Source organism: Brachypodium distachyon, chromosome 2 (genome assembly GCF_000005505.3).
Source record: "Brachypodium distachyon strain Bd21 chromosome 2, Brachypodium_distachyon_v3.0, whole genome shotgun sequence".
Lineage (NCBI taxonomy): Eukaryota > Viridiplantae > Streptophyta > Magnoliopsida > Poales > Poaceae > Brachypodium > Brachypodium distachyon.
This window is the reverse complement of record NC_016132.3, coordinates 8,954,511-8,980,320: the sequence shown is the minus strand read 5'-3', so window position 1 is coordinate 8,980,320 and position 25,810 is coordinate 8,954,511. Positions and strand designations below refer to the sequence as shown.

Sequence of the window (25,810 nt, the reverse complement as noted above, 5' to 3'; positions counted from 1 at the left end):
GGGAACTGGCCTTTGGTTGTTACCAAAAATAAGATCGAGATTTGGACTTTACCATTGCTTTATTTTCAGATGAATATTCGTTGTTCAGAGTTTTAGTTTTACATATAGATTTGTTTTTCTTCCTCATTTCATATTAAGCTTTCTGGGAGTTTTGTTAAAAAAACAGATTTCTGGGAGTGTTGTTATAGTTTGAAAGTTTGGGCTGCTTAGTGAAATTTCATATGATCTTCATAATATATAGAAGATATACGGAGATCTTGAATCAATTTCTCTTTGTTATGGATACTGCATAGTTATTGTTATTTTTATGTGACGAAGAAACCATTTTTAAAATCAAAATTATGTTTATTATAACTTGGCAATAAAATTGTTGTGTGTATCGATTGATTCAGAGGCAAGGTATTCCCTTTTTTTCAAAAAAACAAAAAAAACAAAACAAACTGACAACTAATGCTACCACTATGTAAGAGTTCGCCAACTGAGTGATAACAGGTTTGTTCCATCTTTAAGAATCAGAGGACATCCTCACGTTTGTGGAAATATGATATTTTCATCAATATTCTTATGAATGATTTGTCGATCTGTAACGACGCACGGGCTCTTGTCCAAAAAAACATGATAGGTGGGCCTAAGTAAAAACAGGCTTAAAAATTATGGCATTTTGTGTAGCAGTCTAGGTGTCAAGAGAAGGTGTGCTATTTTGTCCAAAACAAGAAAGTATTTGCATTTAGGGCAAGGTCCAATGAAAACCTGCAACATTTTGTCATATCTCTGAGGATTCAGTGGAACGAGCAATATCAAAATCCTGTAGAATAAGCTAGCACAGTCCCAGAACCTTCAAAATGCATGTCACTGCTGCTTGCATATATAGGGACGTTGAGGAGAAAATCTCAATAGCATCGAGGCACCACTAACCGGTGAGATCAAAAGTTGTTTTCCCGAGAGCTGCTACCAAGTACTGACTCGATACCGTCAGGTGCGTAGCATACCCCTCATGGCACCAACAAGGTGCTCGTGAAAAACAAATTCTGGCATGATCACCGTTCAGAATTTACATCGGAGCTCATCACCGGCGGTGCCCTCTCAGCATCTTGATCGCGTACAAACGGACTATTATCTCCTCCACCGCAACCCTCGTCGTCGTGTCGCTGCTGCACCGCCGGGACCATAAGCAGGTCCGGCGCCTCCGCTCCCCGGTCCTTGACGTTCATCTTCTCGATGTCGCCGTAGTCCAAGCCCTGCAGGATCGGCGGGACCCCGCCGGGGCTGTAGTGCACGCCCTTGCGCCCCATCTCCAGATCAACACCGCCGCTCATCGGCGAAAGCACCCCGACGACGTCCATGGCGTCCTCCGGCTCCACCACCCATGACCGGAAGCGGTTGAGCGAGGGCGGCATCCCGGCGAGGAACACCTCGGCCAAGTTGGCGAGCGCGCCCCGGTTGTAAGGGTTCTCCTTCTTGTCGTACCTGTAGCGGAAGTTCTCGTACGTGGTCTGGTTGCTGGCCATGAGGTAGAGGTGGAACGCCGTGAGCCCGCCCACGAACCACACCGACACGAAGCTGTACACGGCCAGCACCACCGACAGCACCTCCCCGCCCATGGCCCGCAACAGCGATCCGTTGACACTCTTGGCGGCGGCCACGATGTTGAGCCACGAAAACGCGAAGACGTAGAAGCAGAGAAGCGTCGAGGTCGAGATGAAGAGGAAAAAGAACCTGTAGTTCCTCTGAACAAATAAAATCTATCTCTCGGTTAATTTGATCAGGGAAGCAGAGATGGATTAATTGTCCAGGATATGAGATGGGGATGAGGGGACTGACGAGGCCGATGCACTGGCCGACCCAGGGGCAGTGGTGGTCGAACTTCTGGACGCAGTTGTTGCAGATGGAGCAGTGGGAGGTCCGGGGCGGGCGGTAGAGCAGGCACGTGTCGCAGTACTTCACCTTGACCACGCACCCGTTGACCACCACGTCCTTGGTGCGCGGCACCCGGAGGTGGGGGCTCGCCGCGCTCACCCACTCCGTCGACGGCGTCGTCATGTCGACGACGCCGCACTCCGGCGGCCGCGCGTTCCTCGGCACGATCCCCGGGTCCCTGCTCGATGTCAGGAACAGGAACGCCATATCCTGCACACGCACAAAGACAAGAATCAGCAGCCGGCCGCGACCCAAGGGAAAATTGTGGGCTGGATTTTTATTGTGACTCTTACCGCGAGGCCGAGAATGACGGTGGCGATGAGGACCGGCAGGCCAAGGACTTGTTGGTTGTGATCTGGACTGCTGGAGTTCATCTTTGTGATGCACTGGCAGCATAGGCCGACCAGGGGGCCTGCTATCAGAACTGTGGATAGGAACAAGGAACCCGCGTCCGGGCCGAAGATTAGGCGCCCGCCGCAGAGGAATTTCTGAAATTGTTTTTGGGGAAAGTTGACCAATGTCAGTTGGAGCTTCGAAATAAATTTCTCTAGGACAAACATAAATCTTGTGCATTCTTCATGTTCCAGTTGATACAAATTTTGTTCGATTTGGTACAGAAATAACTGCTGAAATGCACTGGTTGCAAAAGGATTAAGGGCAAAAACAGTGCAAAGTCCTCCGATACAGGGGACAAATTGTTTTGTTCGTCGTCCGGAATCAAATTTGACCAAACAGGAGGGTACAAAAAAAGGAGGGGCAATAGAACGAAACCACATAAAAATGAATTTCGCTCTCATCTTAGGGAGGATTGCCATCGAATGTTGCAGGAAAAAAACACTGGTCAAAAGATGCAACGAACTAGGCAAGAAGATGAACATTGTATATATGAACGTACATTGTTTCCTCTCCAGACTTGATACAGCCTCCTCCGCTTCGGCTCTTCTTCCATCCTGCTTGACTGCTATCTCCCTCCCCGCCGCGATTCAGCAAACCTCTTCTCCAAATTTCTATTGGAGACTCCAATAGCAAGAAATGCAACTACTTCTCGGCCACCGGAGTCGGGGACAAAGAAAGGCTATTGGCAGCTCTTCAGTTTCCTGTCTCTTCTTTCTCTCTGTGTGTCTTTCCCAGCTCGTTATGGGGGGTTACAAACAACTTACAGAAGCCACGGCGGCTGGTCTCTCAATCTCATCGCCTTTCTGCCATGGCGAAGAAGGCCTTGTCCAGCATTTCCCAGGGCGCCAGGTGTAGACGTGTGCATTTGTTTTCCGCGGGAAATCAATCATCAGGAGGCTGGCTCTCAACGACCTGCCTGCACGACAGGGTGGATCGGCCGGCGCCTCGAGGTTGTGGGTGGCCCGCCTGTCGGTCGGTGTACGGGGATATTATATCCTAGGCCTCTCGCATGTTCTATTATTCTCTTCGCCTAGGTAATCAGCATCGACTTACCCTGAAAAAGGCGTACTAATATGATCATGAGCTCCTCAATAATATCATTTGTTTCGTTTTTTCCGAAGAAATTTATTTGGGTGTTAGAGGAAATTAATAGAACGTGCATGTAATCTTTTTATTGTGCTATGCTTTTCAAAAACTAAAATTCTCTAGGGAGGAAAACACCTTTTTTGTACAAGAAAGTGGCCTCTGAATGATTAAATATATTTTTCTCTCTAAATTTTTTATTGCCCGAGAGTACATATAATGGTCATGGCCTCCACGTACGTACTACGTGAGCTGCATGTACCAAACAAGTACTGTTAAGAAAACATGCGAAAACAGGAAGAGAGCAGCTGAAACCAGCGGGAATATTATGCGCATAGTTTTGGTGGTTGCGATCAGTCTGAACTGCAATCTTTGTTCTTTAGTGCAACATGTACGCCCAACACCCATTTATAGTCACCCCTTAAAAATTAATAGTCGTCTGTTTAAAAAACTGACTCACATCAGTCTCCTTTACGTACGTGCCAACATGTCATCTCGATTTTGATTTTGGACTTGGTCGCTTGGCGTGCAAGATCATTCACGAAAGTGCTCATCCGACACTCCTCCATGTGTAGTAATTGGACAGCACGTCTATGTGAGAAAATTGTCACTATGCTAGTTGTTCGCCGGCATGGCATATGTCCTTTCATTCAACTGGTCCAAATGGGCAGGGGTGGTAGATCCAGTGAATAAAAATATCAACCGGCAAAGGCCGAGTTATCGCTCATTTTCGAAAAACATCTAGCAACTAAAAAATGGTATTCCTAAGAGTTTTCTTTAGAACAACGAATATGGCTTTATTTATTCAGCCAATAGAGTATATACTTGTTTAAAAAAACTAAGACACCGACAAAGATTTTTTTTTGACGAAAAGTCAGCAGCGCTGCTTTTAATTAATTACGATGAAAGCACGGGAGCTTTTTTTGTCATCATGCATATATGCTTCACTCGGTCTATCCTTCTATTTACGATCGTATCGGCTTGATATAATGTAACAGCCTGGTTTTGCAGCTTTCAAAAACATTACCCTAAAAAGGTGGATCGAAAATTTCGTTGAATTGATCAAAACTTAGATGGAAATTTCTTACTTCTTTGGTTTCAAATTGAACTAACAATAACTAGAATCTAAATTTTAGTTTCTTTGCCTTCTGACTTGGAGTTTGTTTCATTTCAGTAGTGCATATAAAGATACACAATTCTGGATTTTTATGAGATCTTATTGTTTTCGAGCTTTAGTTGGATTTCTGGAATTTATAAGATGGAAAATCCATTTTTGTCGCTTTAGTTTGTTTCTGTATAGTTTGTTTTGCTCTTCTTTTGAAGCTTGCCTCTCTTCTTTTTGTTTTGCTTTGTTTGCTCGGCCCTTGGCCTTTGAAACTTTTGCCGTCTCGGCGCTTCTTCTAATGAAAATGGCACACACATAGTTGTCGGTTTGAGAGAAAAAATCGTTTTATTCCCACTGTCTGTGCCAAGCCCATCTCCCGCCTCACCATTATATAATGAAGAATAAAATGCACTCAAGGTCACTGAATTCAGTTTTGATTCTCGATTTAGTCAATGTATTTTGGAAATTGAAAGTTACGGTTCATGAACTTGACGAAATATCCCACGTACGGTTACCGGTAACGTATTTTGTACGTATGAGTCCATAGCCTATGCCAGTTCAGCTCGGATTTTTGCATTTTGCCCCTCCCCCCCCCCCCCCCCCCCCCCCGAAAAATGCAAAAAATGCACTCCGGTCCTCGTGGATTAATTTTTCTTCAATTATCTGCAATCCTTTTTTAGTCAATTGATGGAGAAGTGCACCTTTTATTAAAAGATTAAAAAACTTGTACTTATCAACAGGATGATTAAGGGGATTTCTCATCTGTGAGCATGGACACTACCATGGCAATCCAGACACTAGAAGCAACATACGTCGGCTGAATCTGCCTCTGTTGAATGAATGATTGCAAAATTTAAAGTACCACTGTATTACACCCTGGAACAATATACGGGCCATCCATGTCATGCTTTCATCGTGCATCCATAGAATATATGTAGAGTTCCTTTGGAATTATATACTTCCTCCGATTCATAACAACTTTGTACTAAATCGGTGACAATTATTATGGATCGGAATACTATTTACCATATCAATGCTGAGGAGAATTTGGGTCAGGTCCAGTTATTTGACTTGCAATTTGTGATGTGGTGCGTCATAGTGTAATCTCAACCATGCTCGCCAGGTTTGGACTGCTATCGCGCCGTGTATCAGGTGTGCGGGCTTCGACCCCTCCGGCTAGGAGCCGAATGATTCGATGGAAAGTTGGTAGCTGCATAGGAATGAAGCGGCGAGGACAGTGAACTTTCCATCGAATTTTGGACCTTTTGAAATTGGTAGATTATAAACCCAAACACGTGGGAAAAAATTTCTCCTCACGGCGCGCTAGGCGCGCTTCTTTTTAGGAGAACTAGGCGCTATTGGGAATAAAAACGGACGCTGGGACAAATTGAAAGGATAAAAGGACCAGGCCCAAGCGCGATAGCTTCATAGCCGGTCCAATAGAGGAGGCCCAACAGCGAAGCGACAAAGGCTCTATCGGCGTTGTCTGACGTCTCCCCGTCCATAGACCGAGCACACAGAAAACCTTCAACGCACCCCTTAAAAACAAAAAACCTTCAACGCATCCGCGGTCGGCGTTGCAAGGCGAGCGCGCATCCGCGGCGACGACGAAGATGCTGTAGAGGGCACATGCGGGCCGCGGCGGAGTGAGGGGAAGCACCTCCGGCGGCGGCGGCGGGCGGACAAATCGGGGTAAGTAAGCGCTGCTCTACTGCAATTGAGGACTCTTTAGTCCAATGCGCTCGCGGAGGTGGAGAGACGCCGGCCTCAGCTCGGTTAGCAAGTCTTCTAGGCGCAGGCCAGAGGGGGGGAGGGGGGCTATGCCCTGTATTGGGGAAAGACGGAAAGTTCAATGTGAAAACTTCAAATGCAAATTGCAAGTGTACATAAGGAAATTATGGAATACTTCTTGCGTGCTTCATGGCCATTAGTTAATTTACTCCATGCAAAAACCTCAAATGCAAATTGCAACCTTATTAGGCATGCATGAGGGGTAAAAGAACACCAACGCATACACAAGCTTCCCCAGCAGTGGGCAAAATAAAATAAAAGAAGAACATACCAACTTGCTACAAACCCAACAGCAATCTGCAGCACAATAAAAGAACAACCTGCAGGCCAATAAAAAGGGAGTTGCAGCATCTTAGCTAGAAAAGCCCACCTATTTAGACTCGTGGGCCGTTGCCTGCTAGGAATTAAGCAAAAGAATAAGAAAAACCAACACAGAATTCTGTCTAAAATCTGACGGTCCTACGAGTCAATTGAGAAATAATTAATTCTCAATCGCTTGTGAAATAGCAATTCCCTAAGAAGGAATGATATCTAGCTACTTGCACCAATATCATGACTTATCCAATGGCCTCGAGTGTATAACATTTCAACAAAACACATCTTCCTCTTTTTGGGAAATGGATCTTCAGGACCTGTGATGAAAAATATTATTGGCATTGTTGGGACATGGATCACCCTGTAACCTTACAAGCCCGTGTGCCTTTCCCTTTGAGGCCATTCATGAACGTGTCCTTTTGTGGCATGATTCTCTCATGCAGCCCCCCCATTATTCAAAGCATCTTGTGCCCCCACAACGTCACCTGGATTAACATTCATATTCCGCTCATGTGCATTGGAGATCTAGCTTGGATTTTACAAATGCACCGACAACGCAATCATTACATATATTTAGCAGGCCCAGCAACATATCTATCTCATTGATCTAAACAAATGGAAGGGATACATACATGGATGCTACAACTGACAACTGAACAAGACAAGGGATAGAAATTACAACTAGAACAGACATCGCAACATCATGGAAGATCAATTTAAAATGGTTCTGCCTGTGGAGAACAGACGACACATGACATTATTACACGACACTTCATGACTGGATCTAAGACTGGATAGGATCATGTGACCCATGCGACAACAAAGTAAATGAGACTCATAAGAGATGGATCGATAAGCGATCGACACGAGATGCACATAGCTGGCCAAGCATGCATGCAGTATGGAGATCACCTCCTTACTTGGGATGGAAAGACGAACTAGAATCGCCAGTATCATCAGGCCATTGCCATGAGAACCCTGCACTGGCGCTGGTGCTGGCCATGTTGTCAGCCGTGCTGGAGCTGGCATCATTGCCACCAATAAATCCACCTTGGACCAGGGGGGCTTCACCATGTCGAGCCAGGTCTCCTGCTACGGCACCTGCATACGTCAGAGGGGGAGCCGGCTGAGCTTGGAGCTGGAGCGCCGCCTGTGCTTGGAGATTCGCAATGCGGTCACCAATGCTTTTGAGCTTCATCTGCACCATCCAACCAACGTTGGCGACCTCCTCGACGGTAAGGCCCTTGAGTCCCGGGAGGCGGCCAAGCATGGCCTTGTGCACTAGGCACGCTGTGTGAAGCTCACGGTTCTCGTGCCTCGCCTTGTGGACCTGCTCTCTGAGCTTGTCCATGCGCTGGCGGAGGAAACCCTCCTCGGTCATGGCCTTATATCGATGCAGGATGGGTACCGCCTCATCGACGGATGGCCATACCTTGGGCTGCGCCTCTCCCTCACCATACACAATCACACAAGTGTTGACATTGCAGAACGTGGACAGCTCACTCGCCTTCTTCACCAGGTCATTGTGGAGGTTTCTGAAGGTGGTGCTCCGTGCCGCGTCATTGGGGATCCGCCGGGGGGTCGCCTTCTTGCGAGCCATTGCCTCGGCTCGCCAGACGGTACCAAGCAACTACGCAAGATGGGCTAGCTAGCTTCAGGTCTATCAGAAACCAAGGAAACAGTCAGTGTGGTGAGGAGAAAGCAATGAGGGGCTGGTGGATTTATAACGAGGGTCCGCATGGAAATACATGATCGGATAGCTAGCACATCTTTAACTCCGGTCTTAATTGTGGCCATCTATCGCTTTGTGATAAGCCATTCATTCATTTGTAGCCAAGTTAAGAAAAACAAAATCGACGAATACAATTATCTTATAATGGAAGGATGAGCTGGATTATTGATTTACAAAGTTAGACCAATTTATCCACCTATACATTATTTGTGTGATACATGTCCAGGCATAACTCAAAAGAGGCAGGTACATGGCGAGCACCACACGTAGCACTAGCCAGTGCCGTAAGATAGCGCCCCCAGGCCTGTTAGCAGCAGTGGCCCGATATACCTCCTTATACTACTGCAAAACTTGTCATCCCTGCATGGCCACCCCAGACGAATGTTGACAACGTGTCAGCACAAATTGTAATCTCAGATGCTACTTATATGGGCATGTTAGACAAATGTCGACAGACGGCGTAGACAATTCATCTCTGACATGTCCTAATAAGGAGCGTTGGAGAAGAGGGTATGTGCCACCTTCGGCTGGCACATACCTGAAGCATATACACTTCTCACAATGCTGTATATGAACGTCGGAGGTAACAAGCACATCTCAGATTGTTGAACTGGTAAGTGACACAAGGCCCAGCCCATTACTCCATTAGGCCCATCTCTTGTTTAGAAGAACTGGAGAGCCACCTCCTCCTGACGCAGCCGCCTGAGTCACACCAAGCCTAGGTCGAGGTACGACATGGTATCAGAGCCAGGTTCGGCGGCGACCTCACCCGCGACGGGGGCGACCTTCCCGGCGATGGCGGCGGTGCTAGCTTGAGGCGAGGCGGCGTGGTCCAAGAAGGGCGGTGTGCTCGCCCTCGAGCGACGGTCGCCTGCAGCAGGGCGGCGCACGGAGGTGCGTGGGCCAGGGGGGCACCATGTGAGGAGCTCTGCGTGGGGCCATGGCAGAGCCGCTGGAGAGGGAGAAGATGGGGAAGCTGCTCATGACACCAGGTTGGGAGCAGTCGCGAGAAGATGAAGCTCAAGGTGGTTGTGTGCGTGGGTTGCCAGAGAAGACATGCGGCTCTGTTGCCGGACAGGATGCTCACGTGACGTGGAAGGAGAAGGCGGTGGAGACGGTCATGGACTTGGAGGAGCAGGCATTGTGGGTACAGAAGAATTTGGCGTGTGGAGCTCGGTGCGAGGCACGGCGCAGCAGGCACTTGCTGCAGCGTGGACCGCAGTGGCGCAAATAGTGGAGTAGGGCACAGAGGATGCCCTTGATGTGGCTTTAAATTCAGGACTCCCTGGTGTCGAGAAGATTGAGATGGCGCCGGTGCCCTTGGTGGAGGGGATGGTTCCCGTGAAGGGGGAGCAGCTGACGGAGATTGAGGTGCCAACTGGGTGTTTGGAAGGAGAAGCCGGCATTGGGGAGGTCATTGATGTGAAGAAGAGGAAGATGGATGGTAAGGTTGTTGCTCCTGCTGATCTGAAGTTGAAGGTTGCAAATAAAAATGAGGAGGTGCTGATGCAAAGGGGCATCAATGAGTGGAGCCAGCATGAGCTGTTGGAGCTTCTCAAGGTGATTCTGGGTGAGATTGGTTCTCGTAGTGAGATGGTTGGAGCTGCGAACTTTGTGCATACTGTTGAGAAGGCCGAAAACGTTGTGTTTACGGCTCATGGAACATGTCCGGAATGCATTCGGCAATTCGAAGGAGTTTGAACACTACGACTCGTATCCTCCCACACACAAGGAAACTGTTTAGATTGCTAATGGCACAAGACAACCCGTCGTTGGAGTAGGGTCAGTGCAGTGTACTCCAGCTATCAAACTGTACTCGACTTTACATGTTCCTACGTTCCCGGTGAACCTTGTGTCATTGGGTGCTCTTGGAATTATTCTTGACAAAGTGGGCTGTTCAATACAGGAACAACAGACAGGAAGACAAATTGGTGCAGGAACTAGGCGTAGAGGATTGTGGTACATGGATCGAGAGGAAAATGGCCAGACGAGTTGCTCTGTGTTTGCTGCAGTGGTTAGAGAGAGGGAGACCAAGGCAATGATTAACCATTGCAGGATGGGTCATGTCTTTTGACAAGATGTATAAGGTGTTTCCGGATATGATGAAAGGAGTGGATAAAGAACAAATGAGATGTGATGCATGTGAGTTTGCAAAGCACACACGGACTGTTTATCTGAGTAGGGGATTGAGGAGTATAACCCCATTTACGCTGGTGCACTCTGATGTTTGGACATACCCTGTTACTTCTATGAGTGGAATGAAATACTTTGTGACATTCATCAATTGCCACACACGCATGACTTGGTTTACCTCATGAAACATAAAGATGAAGTGTTCACCTATTTTAGGGATTTTTATCCCTTTGTGCAAACACAATTTAAGGTGCAAGTCCAAGTGCTTAGATCTGATAATGGACAGAGTATATCAATAAGAAGTTTGGGGGTTTCCTTTCAGATCATGGAATCTTGCATCAGACCTCTTGTCCAGATACCCCACCACTGAATGGCGTACTTGAGAGAAAGAATCATCACAGCTTGGAGGTGGCTAGGTTGTGCACAATGAATGTTCCAAAGTTCCTTTGGAGTGAAGCTGTGATGACGGCTACCTTTCTCATAAATCGTACACCTTCCAAAATCTTCCAAACGAAGTCTCCATGTGAGTTGTTGCTAGGTGAAAACAAGTTTGAAGTTCCTTCTAAGGTGTTTGGCTGCACTTGCTTTGTTAGGGATCACAGGCCCTCTGTCACAAAACTTGATCCGAAGGCAATCAAGTGTATCTCTTCATTGGCTACCCCTCTGGACAGCGAGGGTACAGATGTTGGAGTCTCTCCGATAGGCGCACATTTGTAAGTGCTGATGTTACTTTTTGGGAATCTAACCCGTTTTATGGTGAACCAACAGATTTGAGCATATTGTCGAGACGCTTGACCAGCGGGAATCTGCAGCCGGTCAAGAGGGGAGTGTTGGCAATCCTTCTAGTAGTCCTGCTGCTATTTCTTCAAATGGACAACAACAACAACCTCTTGTTGGTTCTATTCCTCTGATTGTCGGTTCTATTCCCATCCCTGTAACAACGGAAGTGCATAATGGCATGAGGTGGCCAAAGGTTAACGAAGAGCAGAACCCTCGTGTCTACTCCCGAAGACACAAGGTTGAGCAGCAGGGGGTGCAACAGCATTAGGGGGAGATGCAGAATGTATGTTCACAGTGTGAAGATGAGTCATCTGAAGGCAGTTCGTCAGAAAGTGAGTCAGGAGATAGATCAGGTGTATCCCCCTCAAGCTTGCCAATTGCATTAAGAAAGGGAACAAGAGAAGCTGCAGCAAAACCGATTGAGAAATATGGTTTTGAGCACAATATCAGAACTATGTATCTTATGATGCTTTCTCCGTCTTATAGAGCGTTTGTTGCCTCACTTCAGACCATTTCGATTCCATCAGATTGGAAAGTTGCAAAGCAGGATCCTAAGTGGTGCGCAGCCATGAGAGAGGAACTGGAGGCATTAAGGAAGAATGAAACATGGGTGCTAACTGATCTCCCAAAAGGAAAGAAGGTTGTTGGTTGCACATGGGTCTATACGGTGAAGAAAAATCCCGAAGGGAAGATAGAGAGGTATAAGGTAAGGCAGGTTGCAAGAGGCTATACTTAGACATATGGGATGGACTATGATGAAACCTTTGCTCCCGTGGTGAAGATGAACACCTTGAGTACTCCTGTATCATGTACAACGAACCTTTGGGTCTTCATCAGCTAGATGTGAAGAATGCCTTTCTGCATGGCGATCTTCAAGAGAAGGTATACATGGAGGTACCACCAGGAATGGCTGCGGCCGGCAATGGTGAGGGGAAGTTATGCAGGCTGAAGAAAGCACTTTATGGGCTGAAACCATCTCCAAGAGCTTGGTTTGATAGGTTCAAGCGTGTTGTTTGTGGAATGGGGTATGGACAATGTAATGTTCATCGCATTGTGTTTACAAGCGTTCAAACCGAAAGATAACCATCCTGGCCAAATATGTGGATGATATTATAATCACTGGAGATGATGAGGCTGAGATATGTGGATTGAAGCAATGTCTCAGCAACACATTTGAAATAAAGGATCTTGGCCAGTTGAGGTACTTCTTGGGCATAGAGGTTGCAATGTCAAGCAAGAGAATAGTGTTGTCACAACGAAGGTATACTCTGGATCTACTCAATGATGTGGGCATGATTGGGTGTCGAGCAGCTGCCACTCCTATTGAATCACAATATAACAGCGGAATCTGGTGAGCCTGTAGACAAAGATAGATACCAGAGACTTGTGGGCGGACTACTCTACTTATGTCACACTAGGCCAGATATAACCTTTGTCGTGAGTGTCATAAGTAGGTATATGCATGATCCAAGGAGTGAACACCTTGAGGTTGTTAACCGCATCTTGAGATATCTAAAGGGTACCCCACGAAAGGGTTTGTTGTTTGAGAGTAATGGACACCTAGTTGTGGATTGGTACAATGATGCAGACTGGGGAAGTTGCTTGGATGACCGACGATCAACTTCAGGGTATTGTGTGTTTGTCGGAGGAAACTTAGTGTCATGGAGAAGTAAGAAGCAACCTGTGGTGTCAAAATCAACAGCTAAAGCAGAATACAGAGCCATGTCCCAGGGGTTGAGTGAGATGTTGTGGGTGAGAAATCTTCTAACTGAGTTGAAGCTGCTAAGAGAAGGGCCCCTGCATGTCTGGTGTGACAATTGGTTAGCTATATGCATAGCAAACAATCCAGTGCAACATGACAGAACTAAACATATTGAGATTGACAGGTTCTTTATCAAAGAGAAGGTAGATGCGGGGATAATCAAAATAGATCAGGTGAGTTCAGGGCAGCAGATTACAAATTGCTTGACCAAGGGACTGGGAGCTAGAGAATGCAGTTTGGCCCGTGACAAGATGGGGATGATAGATACACCCATCTTGAGGGGGAGTGTTGGACTGGCAAGTGACACAAGGCCCAGCCCATTAGGCCCATCACTTGTTTAGAAGAACTAGAGAGCCACCTCCTCCTGACCTAGCCGCCTGAGTCACACCAGGCCCAGGTCGAGGTTCGACACAGATGCTTCAATATTAAGGTCCGTCAACAATGAGGACAATGTCTTCTCTGACGCGCCTCCATGGTGAGGCGTCAGAGTTGTTCTGCTGCTGCGCTAACGCATGCTTTTAAGGTTCGTTAGAGGTTTTCCTTTACTAAGTTTAATTAATTCATTGACAGTACAAATAGATGTATGACCAATAGAGCTCGCTACAGCTAACAATACACACACATGCACTAGCACTAGCACATGCTACACAATACTCAGAGTCATCTTCAAAATTTCCATCGATGGAGGAGGAGCAGGAAGCGGAGTCCCTAAGCCACGACATTATTGATTCAACTCCTTCGCCGGTGTATCCACTATTCCACTATGGCCCATATTCGAAGATTGGAAACTTTGAGAACAGATCGAGAAGTAGCTAGGGAAAATGGTGTACATGTTTTTATATAGGTTGTTATACCATTGACGTGTCTACGCTCAAGAAGCATCAGGGGTGTAAATGGAACCTCTATTGAGCCCACGCTTCCCTAGCATTGGTAGAGCAGAGCAGGGATATAGAAGAATGAGAAGCTCAGCTCCAGACCTGCCATCATTGCTATTGGACGCTCGAATTATATTTCTTGGAATGCCAGTCAGAGATGGACTCCAGTAAGAGATCAACATTCTACCTTCCACTATCTGCAGCATAATATTTGCATGGTTCCAGTTAGCAAAATGATAACCTTGTGTTTTAACTGTTTTATTTGTAGATTGTTCCAGCAGCAACTGAGCTTATCGTCGCACAATTTCTGTGGCTAGATTGTGATGATCGCACCAAACAAATTTACTTGTATATAAACTTCACGGGAGATGCATATGCAATTGCTGATTTTTTCAATGTAAGCACTTAACTTAGATTAACAGGACACTTGACATATCTTTATACCACGCTCATTTACAAAATTTATCATGTCCAGTCTCCTGTGTCAAGTGCATAGTGGGTGCTGCATCCATGAAGGATGTTTGCATTAATGATGCACTATTTTCACTATTGACCCTATGTTTCAAGTTCCAACATCATGATTGATTATATTGTTTAACAGTTTTTCTACAAATGCACACCCCATTCCATTCAGCCCTTTGGGGTTTGCAGTCTATGACAGTGAAATATTTTGCATATTGTATTGTGCTCCTTATATTTGCTATCAGAGATGCTAGCTGTTACATAGATTCTTAAATTTTGCTTGCACATTTTTTAAGGGCTCTTGAGTTCACTTAACTAGTGATTAGTGAACCATGAAACTACATCTATAGAAGGTGATCACCTATACCTCTCAGACTGTGCAGTTACGCCGTAGCAACTGTGTTGACTACGTACCTTGTATGGGGCGGGGCTAAGCTTAAATACCCTTGTACTACTAGGGCCTTGCTTTCCCGAGGGAAGTATCAGCTTAGCCCCGCCCCATAGGTACGTAGTCAACACAGTCGCTATGGCGCTTAAGCACGTGTAATCACTTATAGCTTAACCTTATAGGAAAGCCTAGTGGAACCCACCTTCCATGTGCCTTCGACCTTCCAAAGTTTCACCAGATCACGCCCATGGATGGCGATCACTATGCTATTTTATTCACTTCAGAAAATAAGTTTGGTTTGTGTGCTATTTTAGAAGAGATAGAAACTTTTGTTAAAGAGTATCAATGGACATGAGCAAGACACTGGACATGCCAAGTGACGGATAGGTAATGGAGTTAGATGGGTTTGCTTGATTAACTCCTGCTTTTGAAAAGATATGAAGTCCGATAAGGGCTTATTCCAAAAAAATGCATCAAACGCATGAAATGCAATGCTAATGATATGCTCATGATAATGATTTAGAGAATGTGTCATAGCAAAGAATCAAAACATTTGCGAAATGCAATGCTAATGATATGCTCATGATAATGATTTAGAGAATGTGTCATAGCAAAGAATCAAAACATTTGCATCTAAGGCTTTGGGCAGTTTTATGTACTGCTCCCTCCGTTTCATAAAGATTGGCACGGCTTTGAACTAGCTCTAGTTTAAATCCGTGCCAATCTTTATGGAACAGAGGGAGTATACATTTTTATTGAGGTTTAAAGGATTTAAAGCTAAATAACATCATTTAAGAACTAGTTATATTTTTTTGAGGTTTATTAAGTCACGTTAGAAATTATCTGACTGACAGTTTATTGCTGAAAGGTTTGACATTTTGAACTGAATTTGGATTCTCCTCATAAATTTTACCATTTTGTACTGACTTCACTAAAGGTCTACCTGATTTGGTCATCCTAAAGCTAACTGATGTATACCTGGCTCAATTAACCAGAAAGTTAACTGTCCTACCCAGATTACCCAAAGACCTATGGGCACAAGCATTTTACTGAAACTCTGAAGATTTGCTGGAACTACGGATTTCATGGTATGGCTAACTAGTACTAAGCCTGATCTAGTTCCTTATTAATTACTCCCTCCGATCCGTAAAAAGTGTCGCTAATTTAGTACAACTTTGTATTCTAACAAGATTAGGCTATATGCTAGCTGAAGTGCAAGACTGGTATTCTAACAAGATTACTTGGTCTAATTGCATAACCTGAATGTTTCTAACCCTAACATGAAATTGGTTCCTGGGTTCTACTTCTTTTCAAGACATGCTACAGTACATCCCTTGGTTTCAGTGAGAGTAATCCTATTCCTGGTCTTCAAGTCAAAATGGTCCAGTTTAGTTCTTAATTGTACACTTATTTAAACAAGCAAGCAACCAGGCACTCATTGACAAGACAAAGTACTGAGTTTAGATGAAAGATTCTTCTGCAGGCCTGTGCTTCCTGTGGTTACTCTTCCAGATATGAGAAAAAGTTATGCATACGCCCTGACGCTGACGGTTATACAGTGCTGCAACGACAAAAGACTAGATCCTAAAAACCTGAAGACATTTTGATACTCAGTTTGTCATATAAGACAAAACTCTGGTACCTGGGATTTAGTTACTGTGTTCAAGCTAAAACCTGGAACCTATTTCTAGTGTTCTTGCGTGCAGGTGCATACTAATGCTAGCATATCCCACTAGTAATGGTTGTCTGCATCTCTTAAAAGGATCTTTAACTTATCAGGTTTAAACTGCAAGAGTAGGTGCTCCCGGGAGGTGTAGCTTACATATGAAACACTTGGCTGCGCTATTCTCCTCTACCTATTACTGGAGTTCACAGATGAAACTTGTTTTCAACTAATTCCCTGCTCTCTGATTTGAAGCACTATGGTTTAGTTTATTTTTCTAAAAACTTAGAGTATTTGATACCTCACGTCAAAGATATTCAAAATTATATACTCTCTCAGTCCCGAATTAACTGACGTGGATTTGTATAGTCTTTTTATACGGATAAATCATCACACCAGTTTTATTAAATCAATTTTACTCTTAATATATTTTATAGGAACATGGGGTTAAAACTTATCTAAAAAGGACCACTGAGCCAGCAGACAGAGATTCGTTTGAGCAAGGTAGCAAGGTCAGTTGAATAAACTCGTCCAAAAGGACCAGAGTTTTTTCAGCAAGTAGGAAGCTTATCTGAAAATCCACCTCTGAAGTCAGAAGCAACCGAGTATTTCAAGGCTAGCAGGCATTCAAATAGCATCTGCAATGATGTTTGACAAGTACAAAAGGTTACACAATACTACATCCGTCCCACAATAGGAAGCGTATTACCTTCTTTTTCTTTTGACCAATGCTTTGACCACAAATTACTCTGTTAATATATAATTATATGACATAGATTCATATCCATTATATTTCTACTTAAGGATATTTGCTTATGGTTATGATTTTGATCACATTAGTCATATATTCGTGAAGTAATTTGTGGTCAAAAGTTTGGTCAACCGAACCCTTGGACGGAGGGAGTAACATAAGAAACCCCAAACTTGCTTGAGACAGAGCACGGGCAGTTCTATAGCATAGATTAGCAATAATGCTGGTCTCCAAACAAAGGTAAAGCACGTCAATCTTCTGCTGTAGACATGCCAGAAGACTTCATCATGGTTAGAAAAACAACTGCATTGTACAGATAATGTGTTTTAGAACAGCAAAATTGTACATATAAAATGAACGCCAATGCATTAGTTAAGCAAAGACAGCATTGGAGGAACAAAAATACACAAGTTTACAGAACAACAGCCAGTCAGACGTTCTTGAGCTTCTTCATCTTGGATGGTGGCCACCTGCCCTTCTTCCTCAGCCTCCTCTTTTGGACAAGCCGCTTACGCCGCTGCCTCAGCTTCTTGGCCAGCTTCATCCGCGCCCTCTGCTCCAGGATCATCTGCTGCTTGGACTCAAGCGGCATGTCCTCGATCGAAGCCACCGGTTTCGGCTTCTCTGGTTGCTCTGCCGCATCAGCGGCACCAGCCTCTGCGGAGGCCTGGACATGTACCGGCATCCTCTTTGCAAGAGAGACATGGCTGGTTACATTCAGAGGGCTCGGCAAGGAGGCAGAATTCTTGCATTGCAGCCTCGAGACTACAACATCAATGACAAACAGTAAACCACTTAGTAGGATCAATGCATGCACAACTTTAAACACTGCAATTCTAAGTTCATGTATGTTGCATGGATCATAGCATATGTAATGCACAGTGGCAAATTGTAGTGTGCTCGCTGCTATCATTAGATGAAACTGGTATAGAAAACGTATAACTGGTATACTCAATTACTCATTTATAGCACAGGTATCATAATTGCATGTGGACTAAGCTCTATGTCAGTTGATAATAGCACTAAGTTTTGAAGCACTCCAATGATTTTTACAGCACCTAATTGAGGCAAAGTGTTTGATGAAATTGCTGCAGACAAGATGTTTGATGAAATTCCGCAACAAAATATCCCCATCCTCGAGCAGCAAGAATACCACAACCCAATCTGCACACGCCCAAACTAATTCCTCCGTCGATTTCTCTATCAGATTAGCGACAGGGATGACCTAGTTAGGTACTTCACCTATGGACCCTCAACGAACCGACGACAGCGCACTCTGCCAGGGAGGCGGAGGCATGAGGGCAGCTTACCGGCGTGTGGAACGGCATTGTTGTCGACGGAGGCGGAGAGAGCTCGGGCACGAGGAGGAGAAAAGGGGGAGGCAAGGAAGGAAACATTGTAGAGTAGGCACCCGGAGAACTCGGCGGAGGCCCTCACGGGGAAGCGGACGGCGGAAAAGACCCGGCGTTCGGGGAGGTGGGAGGCCGCCTTCCCTGCGATGCCGTGGTGGTGCATTGTGGGGTTGAGGAGGGAGAGCTCCATGGCGGATCCCCTCGGCGCAGGAGCGGAAGTCGAGTGGCGCACTGGGAGCAGAGAGTTTGGGGGAACGGAGAGGGAAGGGATAGAGGGAAGGGATAAGGCAGCGATTAGGTGTAATCTACAGCTTCAAATGGGCGGTCCCCGTGTCAGTGTGTAGCGGAGGCAAGTCTACGCGCGCGCGCACTTCCCATCTCACTATCTCTTTGCTCTTTGTGTATTTTTCACTTCTCTTTGTTATTTTTGCAAATCATTATTATTCCGTTTAATTATGGATATAAATGACACTTCTAGTTCAATTCGAACCCGCGGTCGAGTCTCATAAACTCAAAGGTATTCAAGCATGGAGCCCAAAAATGCACCATCCCATCTCTCTTTCCATCCTCTGAGTTTCCCCGAGGATCTTCGATCCCTGAAAATTGAATCATTTGCTCCATTCTCATAGTCTCATACTCCTCGATTAACTGCTGCACTTCGCACTTTCTTCTAAATCCTCAAACAGACATATCGCCAAATCTAAAAACCTACCCACCTTTCGGTGTTGGCCAGCTAGACGGGTTGGTCGCTACTCCGCACTTCAACACTTCTACCGTTCCGCATTTGCACCGTGTGTGCACAAGAGGACAAGCTGTTGGGTTGATCCCTCCACATGGAGGTGGTGAGATGCAACCCAAATGAAGCCCAACTCACGTGAACCGTTGATCTCAACCCCATATAACGGCTGAGATTGCTCCTTGTTGTAGAACGAGAGTAAAGAAAACCCTACCACATGTGAGAAGAGAGGAAGAAGAAGCAAGAGGTGATTTCTGTTCAGATTGGTGACTCCGTTGTCTTCAAATCGGTGATCGAAGGTTCAAATGTGTTTGGATTGGCTCCAAACTTGGTGAGCTTGTTTCTTACTTTGGGTACTTCGATCTGGTTGGGTGGTTTGAGTGTTGGGTCAGAGGAGCATCAGATTTGAGAGTGATTTCGTCAGCTTTTTTATTGCAGTTTCACAACAGAGTAGTTTTGGTAGACGAATAGTTTTTGTAGGCAAACGATGTCTGATTGAGCTGAAATTTGGAGGGCTTGTTGGGAACTCGTGGATCTTTTTGTCTGCCAAATTTGGTGCTGTTTGGATCAACCGTTTAGAACAGTTGACAGAATACCGAAGGGGATAGAAGTTGTGTTAACTCTGCTTTGTTGTGATTCTGCCTCGCATGTTTGTTGTTGTAATCATCGGTCTGTAACGTGCTAAGTGTGTTGTACATCTCTAGATGCTCTAGAGAGACTCTTGTACCCATTTGCTCATAGTGGACGTTGCGTGGACCGGTCGAGTCACTTTTGCATGTGATTGTGTTTATTCCGTTGATTACTTGTTAGTTTCAAACTATTCTCAAAGTTCATTACAAATTGAGAGGATTGTTGTGTTGTCCAAATCCCAACACAAGCGTGAGCAATCGCTCGGTTAGAAACCATGCTAAGTTGCAATTTGGGTAAACAATTTCTAATACTCGCTCGTCATAATCGGAGGAGGATCCCTTGACGTACGGCTGCTGCGCCTGACCCGTGGGGGACTGCCTGACCCGTGGGTCCCACACGTCAGCCACCGTCAGGCAGAACGTACGTCAGAGGAGCTATCTCCTCAAAATCGTGAGCCCTCCCATGATTTCCAGTGCAATTTATTCAAAACTGTAGGTACAAAAAATTGAACGGTTTGGCTCTAAAAAAAATTGAACGGTTTCATATCGATCAAACGCACTCAAAATTACCAAGAAAAATCTCCCCAAAACAAAACGAGAGGAAACAACGAATACGCAAACGCAATCAATCACACGACGTTCACCGCGAAGGGCGTCCGCACCCAGTGCGCGCCATCCGACCAGGTGACGGCGCCGTGCGCGTACCCCTTGCTGGCCCCGGCTTGGCTCGCGAAGCTCACCACGTACGCCGCCGTGGTCCACCGGTCCGAGAACACCAGCCGCTCGGGCGCCACCGTCACCGACAGGCCGGACGGCGCCTCGACGACCACCGCGTACGTGGCGTTCGGCGGGCCCACATTCATGGCGGTGCGCGACACGGCGACCGGCTTCCCGGCTAGGAGCCGCGGCACGGAGATGGACGGATAGTTGAAGCCCGTGGCGATGCGGTCAGGCGAGGCCCCGCCGCGGGGGCAGGCGAAGCGGGCGTCGCCGGAGACGGTGCGGACGGCCTTGTCGTCGTAGCCCATGTAGCAGAGGAAGTCGAGGTAGTCCTTGTCCGTGGTGTCGAACACCAGGCCCGGGCTGAGCGCGCGCAGCGGGCTGATTTCGCCGGCGCCCATGTCGTGCCCCGTCGCCGCCCCGCCCGTGCTGCTCGCCACCGGCCGCCCGAGGTTGTCCCTCGTCGTCGCTGCAATTCACCAAGATGGTTAGATTTAGAAATGCAAAACCCCAAATCCTTCGCTTTTAGTACTCCGTGCTTGATTTGTAGAGAGGAAATATACCTGTGGTCATGAGAGCTGATCTGATCATGGACGGCGTCCAGCCCGGGTGGGCCGACTTGAGGAAAGCGCCGGCGCCGGCGACGTGGGGGCAGGCCATGGAGGTGCCGGACAGGAAGGCGAAGGCAGACGGTTTCTTGCCGGCGGGCACGACCGCCGGGTTCGGCGGCGGCACCCAGGCGGCAAGGATGCTCACCCCGGGCGCCATCAAGTCAGGCTGCCACCCAAATACCGCCATCAGAAATTCAGAGCTACCAATGCCAGCTGAATCGCCCTTCGACAGGGCTAATCATTGCTCTTTTTTGCTTTAAAACGACAGAGAATTCATCAGTTTTACCTTGAGGATGGATTCAGTGAGCCCGCCAGGGCCACGCGCCGAGAAGGACGCCACTGTCGGTGCCGGCTTGAACTCGTTGACGTCCTCGGTCGGAAGGATCACGGCCGTCGGGTTCCTGAATCAGCGAAAGATGAACCGTATAAACGTGACCGAACGTGACATTACATTACTGACAAGTCCAGTTTAAAATTCGAGTGCAGTATTTGGCTACTCACTTGGTGGAGTTGATGTAGTCGAGGATCTGCGCCCCGACGTGGCTGCCCACCTGGGAGAAGGCGAAGCTGCCGGCGTCGTACGGCTCGTCCATCTTGGCGTCGTCGATGAGCACCAGCCCGCTCGCTCCGCTCCCCTCGGCGACCACCTTCTTCACCCGCCGCGACGCCATCATCGTGCCCGTACTGCCCACGCACACCACGATCTTCCCACGCACCTTCTCCGGGTCCAGCGATCCCGGATAACAGTTGCTGCAAATGCACTTGGCGACACCAATCAGTTTCGACCAATTTGCAGCTAGCCATTCATGGAGTATGTATACTACTACCTCCGTGCCATAAAGGTTGGCACGGATTTGAACTGAGTTCAAATCCGTGCCAACCTTTATGGAACGGAGGGAGTACGTACCTTGCCTCCGCCACCGGCGTGTACCGGCCTACCGCCTGTGCCCCGAACACCAGAGGGTAGTGCTCTCCGCCCAGGCTCTGGTTGGAGAAGTTTATGCCGATGCCCTGACATGCCATGGCCCGTGGATCAAACAAAGCAAAGGCAATGGTGATAGCGCAGTATATGGTGTGTGCAATGAGACCAATAGTGGGGTACCTTGACGACGTTCCCGTTGCCGAGGACGATGCTGGACTGGAAGGCACGGTCGATGGTGGAGGCGGCGACGGTGACGATCCAGGGGGCGGCATTAACAACGGTGTAAGGGACGGGCCCGTCGTTGCCGGCGGAGCAGACGACCAGGACGCCCCTCCGGTGCGCGTGGAAGGCGCCGATCGCGATGGGGTCGGAGAGGAAGTCGTCCGGGAACGCGGAGCTGACGCCGACGGACATGGAGATCACGTCCACGCCGTCGCTCACGGCGTCATCGATGGCCTTGAGCAGCGCCGACCCGGAGCACCCGCCCAGGATGCACGCCCTGTACGCCGCCACCCGGCTCCCCGGCGCGCCGCCCCTGGCTGGGCCGGCGCGGCCCAGCCCGTAGTAGTCCGCGCCGGACACCGCCGCGCCCGCCGCCGTCGACGTGCAGTGCGTGCCGTGCCCGTCCGTGTCACGCGGCGAGTCCGTCGCGGTTGTCGACGGGGGTTTGACGGTGGCTTTGGACCCGCCGGGCTCGTTCCCGTAGTAGCGCGCGCCGATGAGCTTCCTGCGCGCGGGCGCACAATGTAATGTCACGATAAGTTTCCCCACCCAGAAAGTTAGAAGCAAGTGAAAGTGTTTACTACAGTACTTGTTGCAGTTGGTCTTGTTGAAGTCCGGGCCTTCCATGCACACGCCGCGCCACCTGGCCGGCACGGCCCCCATCCCGACGTCGTTGAAGCTCGGCGACTCCGGCCAGACACCTGACGACGGCGACAGACCAAATCAACAAAGCGCGCGCGCGCGCGTCAGAACAGTTGCAGCCACTGTGTGTGCGTAAGCGTCACGAGTCATCACGGCTGCGCATTCGTAATACCGGAATCGATGACGCCGATGATGACGTCGGCGGAGGCCCGGGCGGCGAGGCGGTCGGGCCGGAGGCCGGACTGCGCGTCGAGGAAGTCCCACGACCGCGTCGTGTGCAGCTGCAGCGTGCGGTCCCGGAACACCGAAACCACCCGCTCGTGCGCTGCACATCCAGTAATGCAAGAACCCAACAAAAACCCAGCATTAATCACCGCAAGCTAATCAACAAAATAAATAACGGACGTGGGAGCCGATCGAACCGGCCAGCGCGGCGGCCTCCTCCACGGTGAGCTCGGCGGCGAACCCCTCGAACGCGTGGTGGTAGCTGTGCGTCAGCGTGGACGACGCCCGCTCCTCCTCGCCGCTCATCGGCGCCACGGACGACAGCATCTGCAGGTGGGCCGCCCGCGCAGCCTCCGCGTCGCGGCCGCCGCCTCCACCCATGTAGACGACATACGACTGCACCGATTGCAGATAGACCCGACATTAGTTTTAGGAAACAAAATTACCAGGATAACATTTCCAACAACTCGCCGTATACGCAAGTACGCAACAAGAAAGAGTACTTCGATTCTTGCATTTCAGAGAGATGCGTGCATGCGCAAATCCAACAGCAATAATTCTGCTACGACTACCTCTTTGGACTGCTGTGCTTCGGCTGAGAGGGATACCAGGAGGCGGTAGGCGAGGACGAGGATGACGAAGTGCGCGCGGTTCACCATGGATACCAATTGGTCGACCAACTCCTGGTCGATCTCCTGCTGATGGAGTGAGTGATCGATGTGATGGTTTGAAGCATGCACGGGGCCCAATTTGTAGCTGGAGTTTGCTCTTTCTTCCGTTTTTTGTTTTCGTCATCTTACATTAATAGTACCGAAAGTATCCGATTCATCCAAACACTGGCTGGCTTGGCTGGTCTCTCTTTATCTTCTTTTTTCTCTGGTGCTGCCGCTTTAAGCTCGCACAGTGGATAGAAACTTCTCACGGACATTATTCTGTCGTCGTCGCCGTCTGTCACCTGATCGGCCACGTGCAAGTCCGAAATGATATCCAAATGCAGCGCAGATTATTGTTCTTTTCTTTTCTTTTCTTGCCTGAGATGGATGAGATTGCTTGGCACAGAGGATTGGTATATGTGCTCTGCCTGCCACTCTCACCGGTGGAGACGATCGATGGAGCCCTCGCTTTCCAGACCTCGTGTACTTACCCATGCTGTTCCAGTGAACCCGACGTAACAAAAATAAAGGGTTTCGACGCTTCCCTCTGAAGCTTAGCTAGTGTCAATGGATCAATGCACATGCCTATAGCTTACAAGTAAGGGATTGGATTTTGCTATTTATGTTGATCCTGGCAAGCGACGTCTGATCAGGAAGATAACTTAACGTTGGAAGGATACTACTGCATTATCACAAGAAAATGATTGGACGGTAAAATCGGCCAAGAATTTGTTACCGTGTACACTGTTTCCGTTGTTAACAGCACATGTGCACATGCTGATGATAAGGTACGGGCCGTCATTGCTAGCCGTGTCGGTGCTTCTTAGCGTGACTGAACAACGGTGGGCATGTCATTTTCGGTGCTTCTTGTTCCTTTCCTGATTACTGCCTCCTTTCATTTCTTCTTCCTTCGATCGTACTCCCTTCATTGCATAAAGATTGGTTAAATCCGTACCAATCTTTATGGAAAAAAAGAGTAGTATCTTACTTGTGGCGGGATTGACTGTGGATGGCGATGGATGATGATTTGTTTAACTCATGATCGGTCCGGCCAACACCCATGATATTGTGTACTTTTCCAATGGGCCTGAGATCAAGGAGGGGATCGGAATCAGAAGAACGCACTCCTGGAGGTGAATAGTAAAGAGAAAGTAGGAGGGAAGTGAGTATTACTCCCTCCAATCTTAAATTCTTGCATCAAATTTGCCTAAATATGGATGTATCTATTTTTAAAAGTCACGAGCAAAAGTGTTCTGGGCTTCACAGCAGCGCTCTCCTGGCTTTCGCTCCAGATCGGCCGTTCCATCACTGCCCCGTATCCGATTTCTTGCCTGCCATCTCGTTTCAGTGGAAACATGATTACATTATAGACTGGGGAGATAAGAGGATTGATACTGCAACGAATCTAAATAGACAGGGTAAAGACTTAAAATGGGACTCGGATTTTTGGCGCCCGTGATCCAGGATTCTCGGAGTGTCGTGTATACCGGGTTACTTTTGGTCCAGTACACCGTATTGACCTCCTGGGCCGGTCCATCTCTCAACCCCCGAGACCCTCTCCTGGGCCGGTCCACCTGATACACGTACCCCCACCCTCGCTCCCGATCCACGCCGCGGTGGGCGCCGCCGCAGCAGGCGACGTGCGTGTCCTGGCCATGGGCTCCTCCCGCGCCGACCGGCTCTTCGTCCTCCATGGCCGGCGGTTGCAGATCCGGTGGCGGCCGTTTCCTCCTCCGCTTCGGTACAGCATGATAGCATCTGGAACCGACGGTGACGCGCGTCTCGGCAGCGGCAACGACCAGATCTCCCTCTTCCCGTCTCGGCAGCGGCAACGGCCAGATGCTCTGAAATTTCATTGATTTGATTTCTCCCCACCTTGGCGACCGTAGCGGAACCCGACGGCCTTGACCGCGAGCGCTTTCCCCGCATCACCCCGGCCATGCCA

General features: G+C 48.0%; 4 protein-coding genes and 1 long non-coding RNA gene across 10 annotated transcripts; 1 reads left to right on the top strand and 4 right to left on the bottom strand.

Annotated features, from left to right (window-relative positions):
* Positions 1–831: 831 nt before the first annotated feature.
* LOC100840105 (probable protein S-acyltransferase 1) lies at positions 832–3,185 on the bottom strand. Of its 2 annotated transcripts, none has more exons than XM_014898830.2 (4): positions 2,813–3,185; positions 2,211–2,405; positions 1,822–2,127; positions 832–1,742 (listed from the first exon to the last, which is right to left on the bottom strand). In XM_014898830.2, exons 1-4 carry the CDS (start codon positions 2,864–2,866, stop codon positions 1,038–1,040), a joined length of 1,260 nt encoding a protein of 419 aa, XP_014754316.1. In that variant the 5' UTR covers positions 2,867–3,185; the 3' UTR covers positions 832–1,037. The 2 variants fall into 2 exon arrangements, with proteins under 2 accessions (XP_014754316.1, XP_014754317.1); XM_014898831.2 differs by having other exon boundaries at positions 832–1,727.
* Positions 3,186–7,523: 4,338 nt separating this feature from the next.
* On the bottom strand, positions 7,524–8,207 carry LOC100839802 (agamous-like MADS-box protein AGL80). Its single transcript, XM_003565619.1, has one exon. The coding sequence runs from the start codon at positions 8,205–8,207 to the stop codon at positions 7,524–7,526; it is 684 nt and encodes a 227-aa protein (XP_003565667.1).
* Positions 8,208–9,024: 817 nt separating this feature from the next.
* LOC106865959 lies at positions 9,025–17,224 on the top strand. Of its 4 annotated transcripts, none has more exons than XR_001405827.2 (4): positions 9,027–14,056; positions 14,158–14,286; positions 15,756–15,827; positions 16,840–17,224. It is a non-coding gene; the product is annotated as an uncharacterized LOC106865959 (long non-coding RNA). The 4 variants fall into 4 exon arrangements; XR_002963554.1 differs by having other exon boundaries at positions 15,735–15,827; XR_002963553.1 differs by having other exon boundaries at positions 9,025–14,056; positions 14,158–15,827.
* Positions 17,225–17,423: 199 nt separating this feature from the next.
* On the bottom strand, positions 17,424–18,806 carry LOC100845895 (50S ribosomal protein 5, chloroplastic). Its single transcript, XM_003567203.4, has 2 exons — positions 18,464–18,806; positions 17,424–17,918 (listed from the first exon to the last, which is right to left on the bottom strand). The coding sequence occupies exons 1-2, from the start codon at positions 18,693–18,695 to the stop codon at positions 17,584–17,586; spliced, it is 567 nt and encodes a 188-aa protein (XP_003567251.1). The 5' UTR covers positions 18,696–18,806; the 3' UTR covers positions 17,424–17,583.
* Positions 18,807–20,384: 1,578 nt separating this feature from the next.
* LOC100843764 (CO(2)-response secreted protease) lies at positions 20,385–24,070 on the bottom strand. Of its 2 annotated transcripts, none has more exons than XM_014898359.2 (10): positions 23,821–24,070; positions 23,410–23,608; positions 23,160–23,312; positions 22,935–23,046; positions 22,304–22,850; positions 22,109–22,212; positions 21,703–21,951; positions 21,488–21,602; positions 21,154–21,367; positions 20,385–21,059 (listed from the first exon to the last, which is right to left on the bottom strand). In XM_014898359.2, the coding sequence occupies exons 1-10, from the start codon at positions 23,869–23,871 to the stop codon at positions 20,500–20,502; spliced, it is 2,304 nt and encodes a 767-aa protein (XP_014753845.1). In that variant the 5' UTR covers positions 23,872–24,070; the 3' UTR covers positions 20,385–20,499. The 2 variants fall into 2 exon arrangements, with proteins under 2 accessions (XP_014753845.1, XP_003567246.1); XM_003567198.4 differs by having other exon boundaries at positions 23,785–24,069.
* Between the last annotated feature and the right edge of the window lie 1,740 nt (positions 24,071–25,810).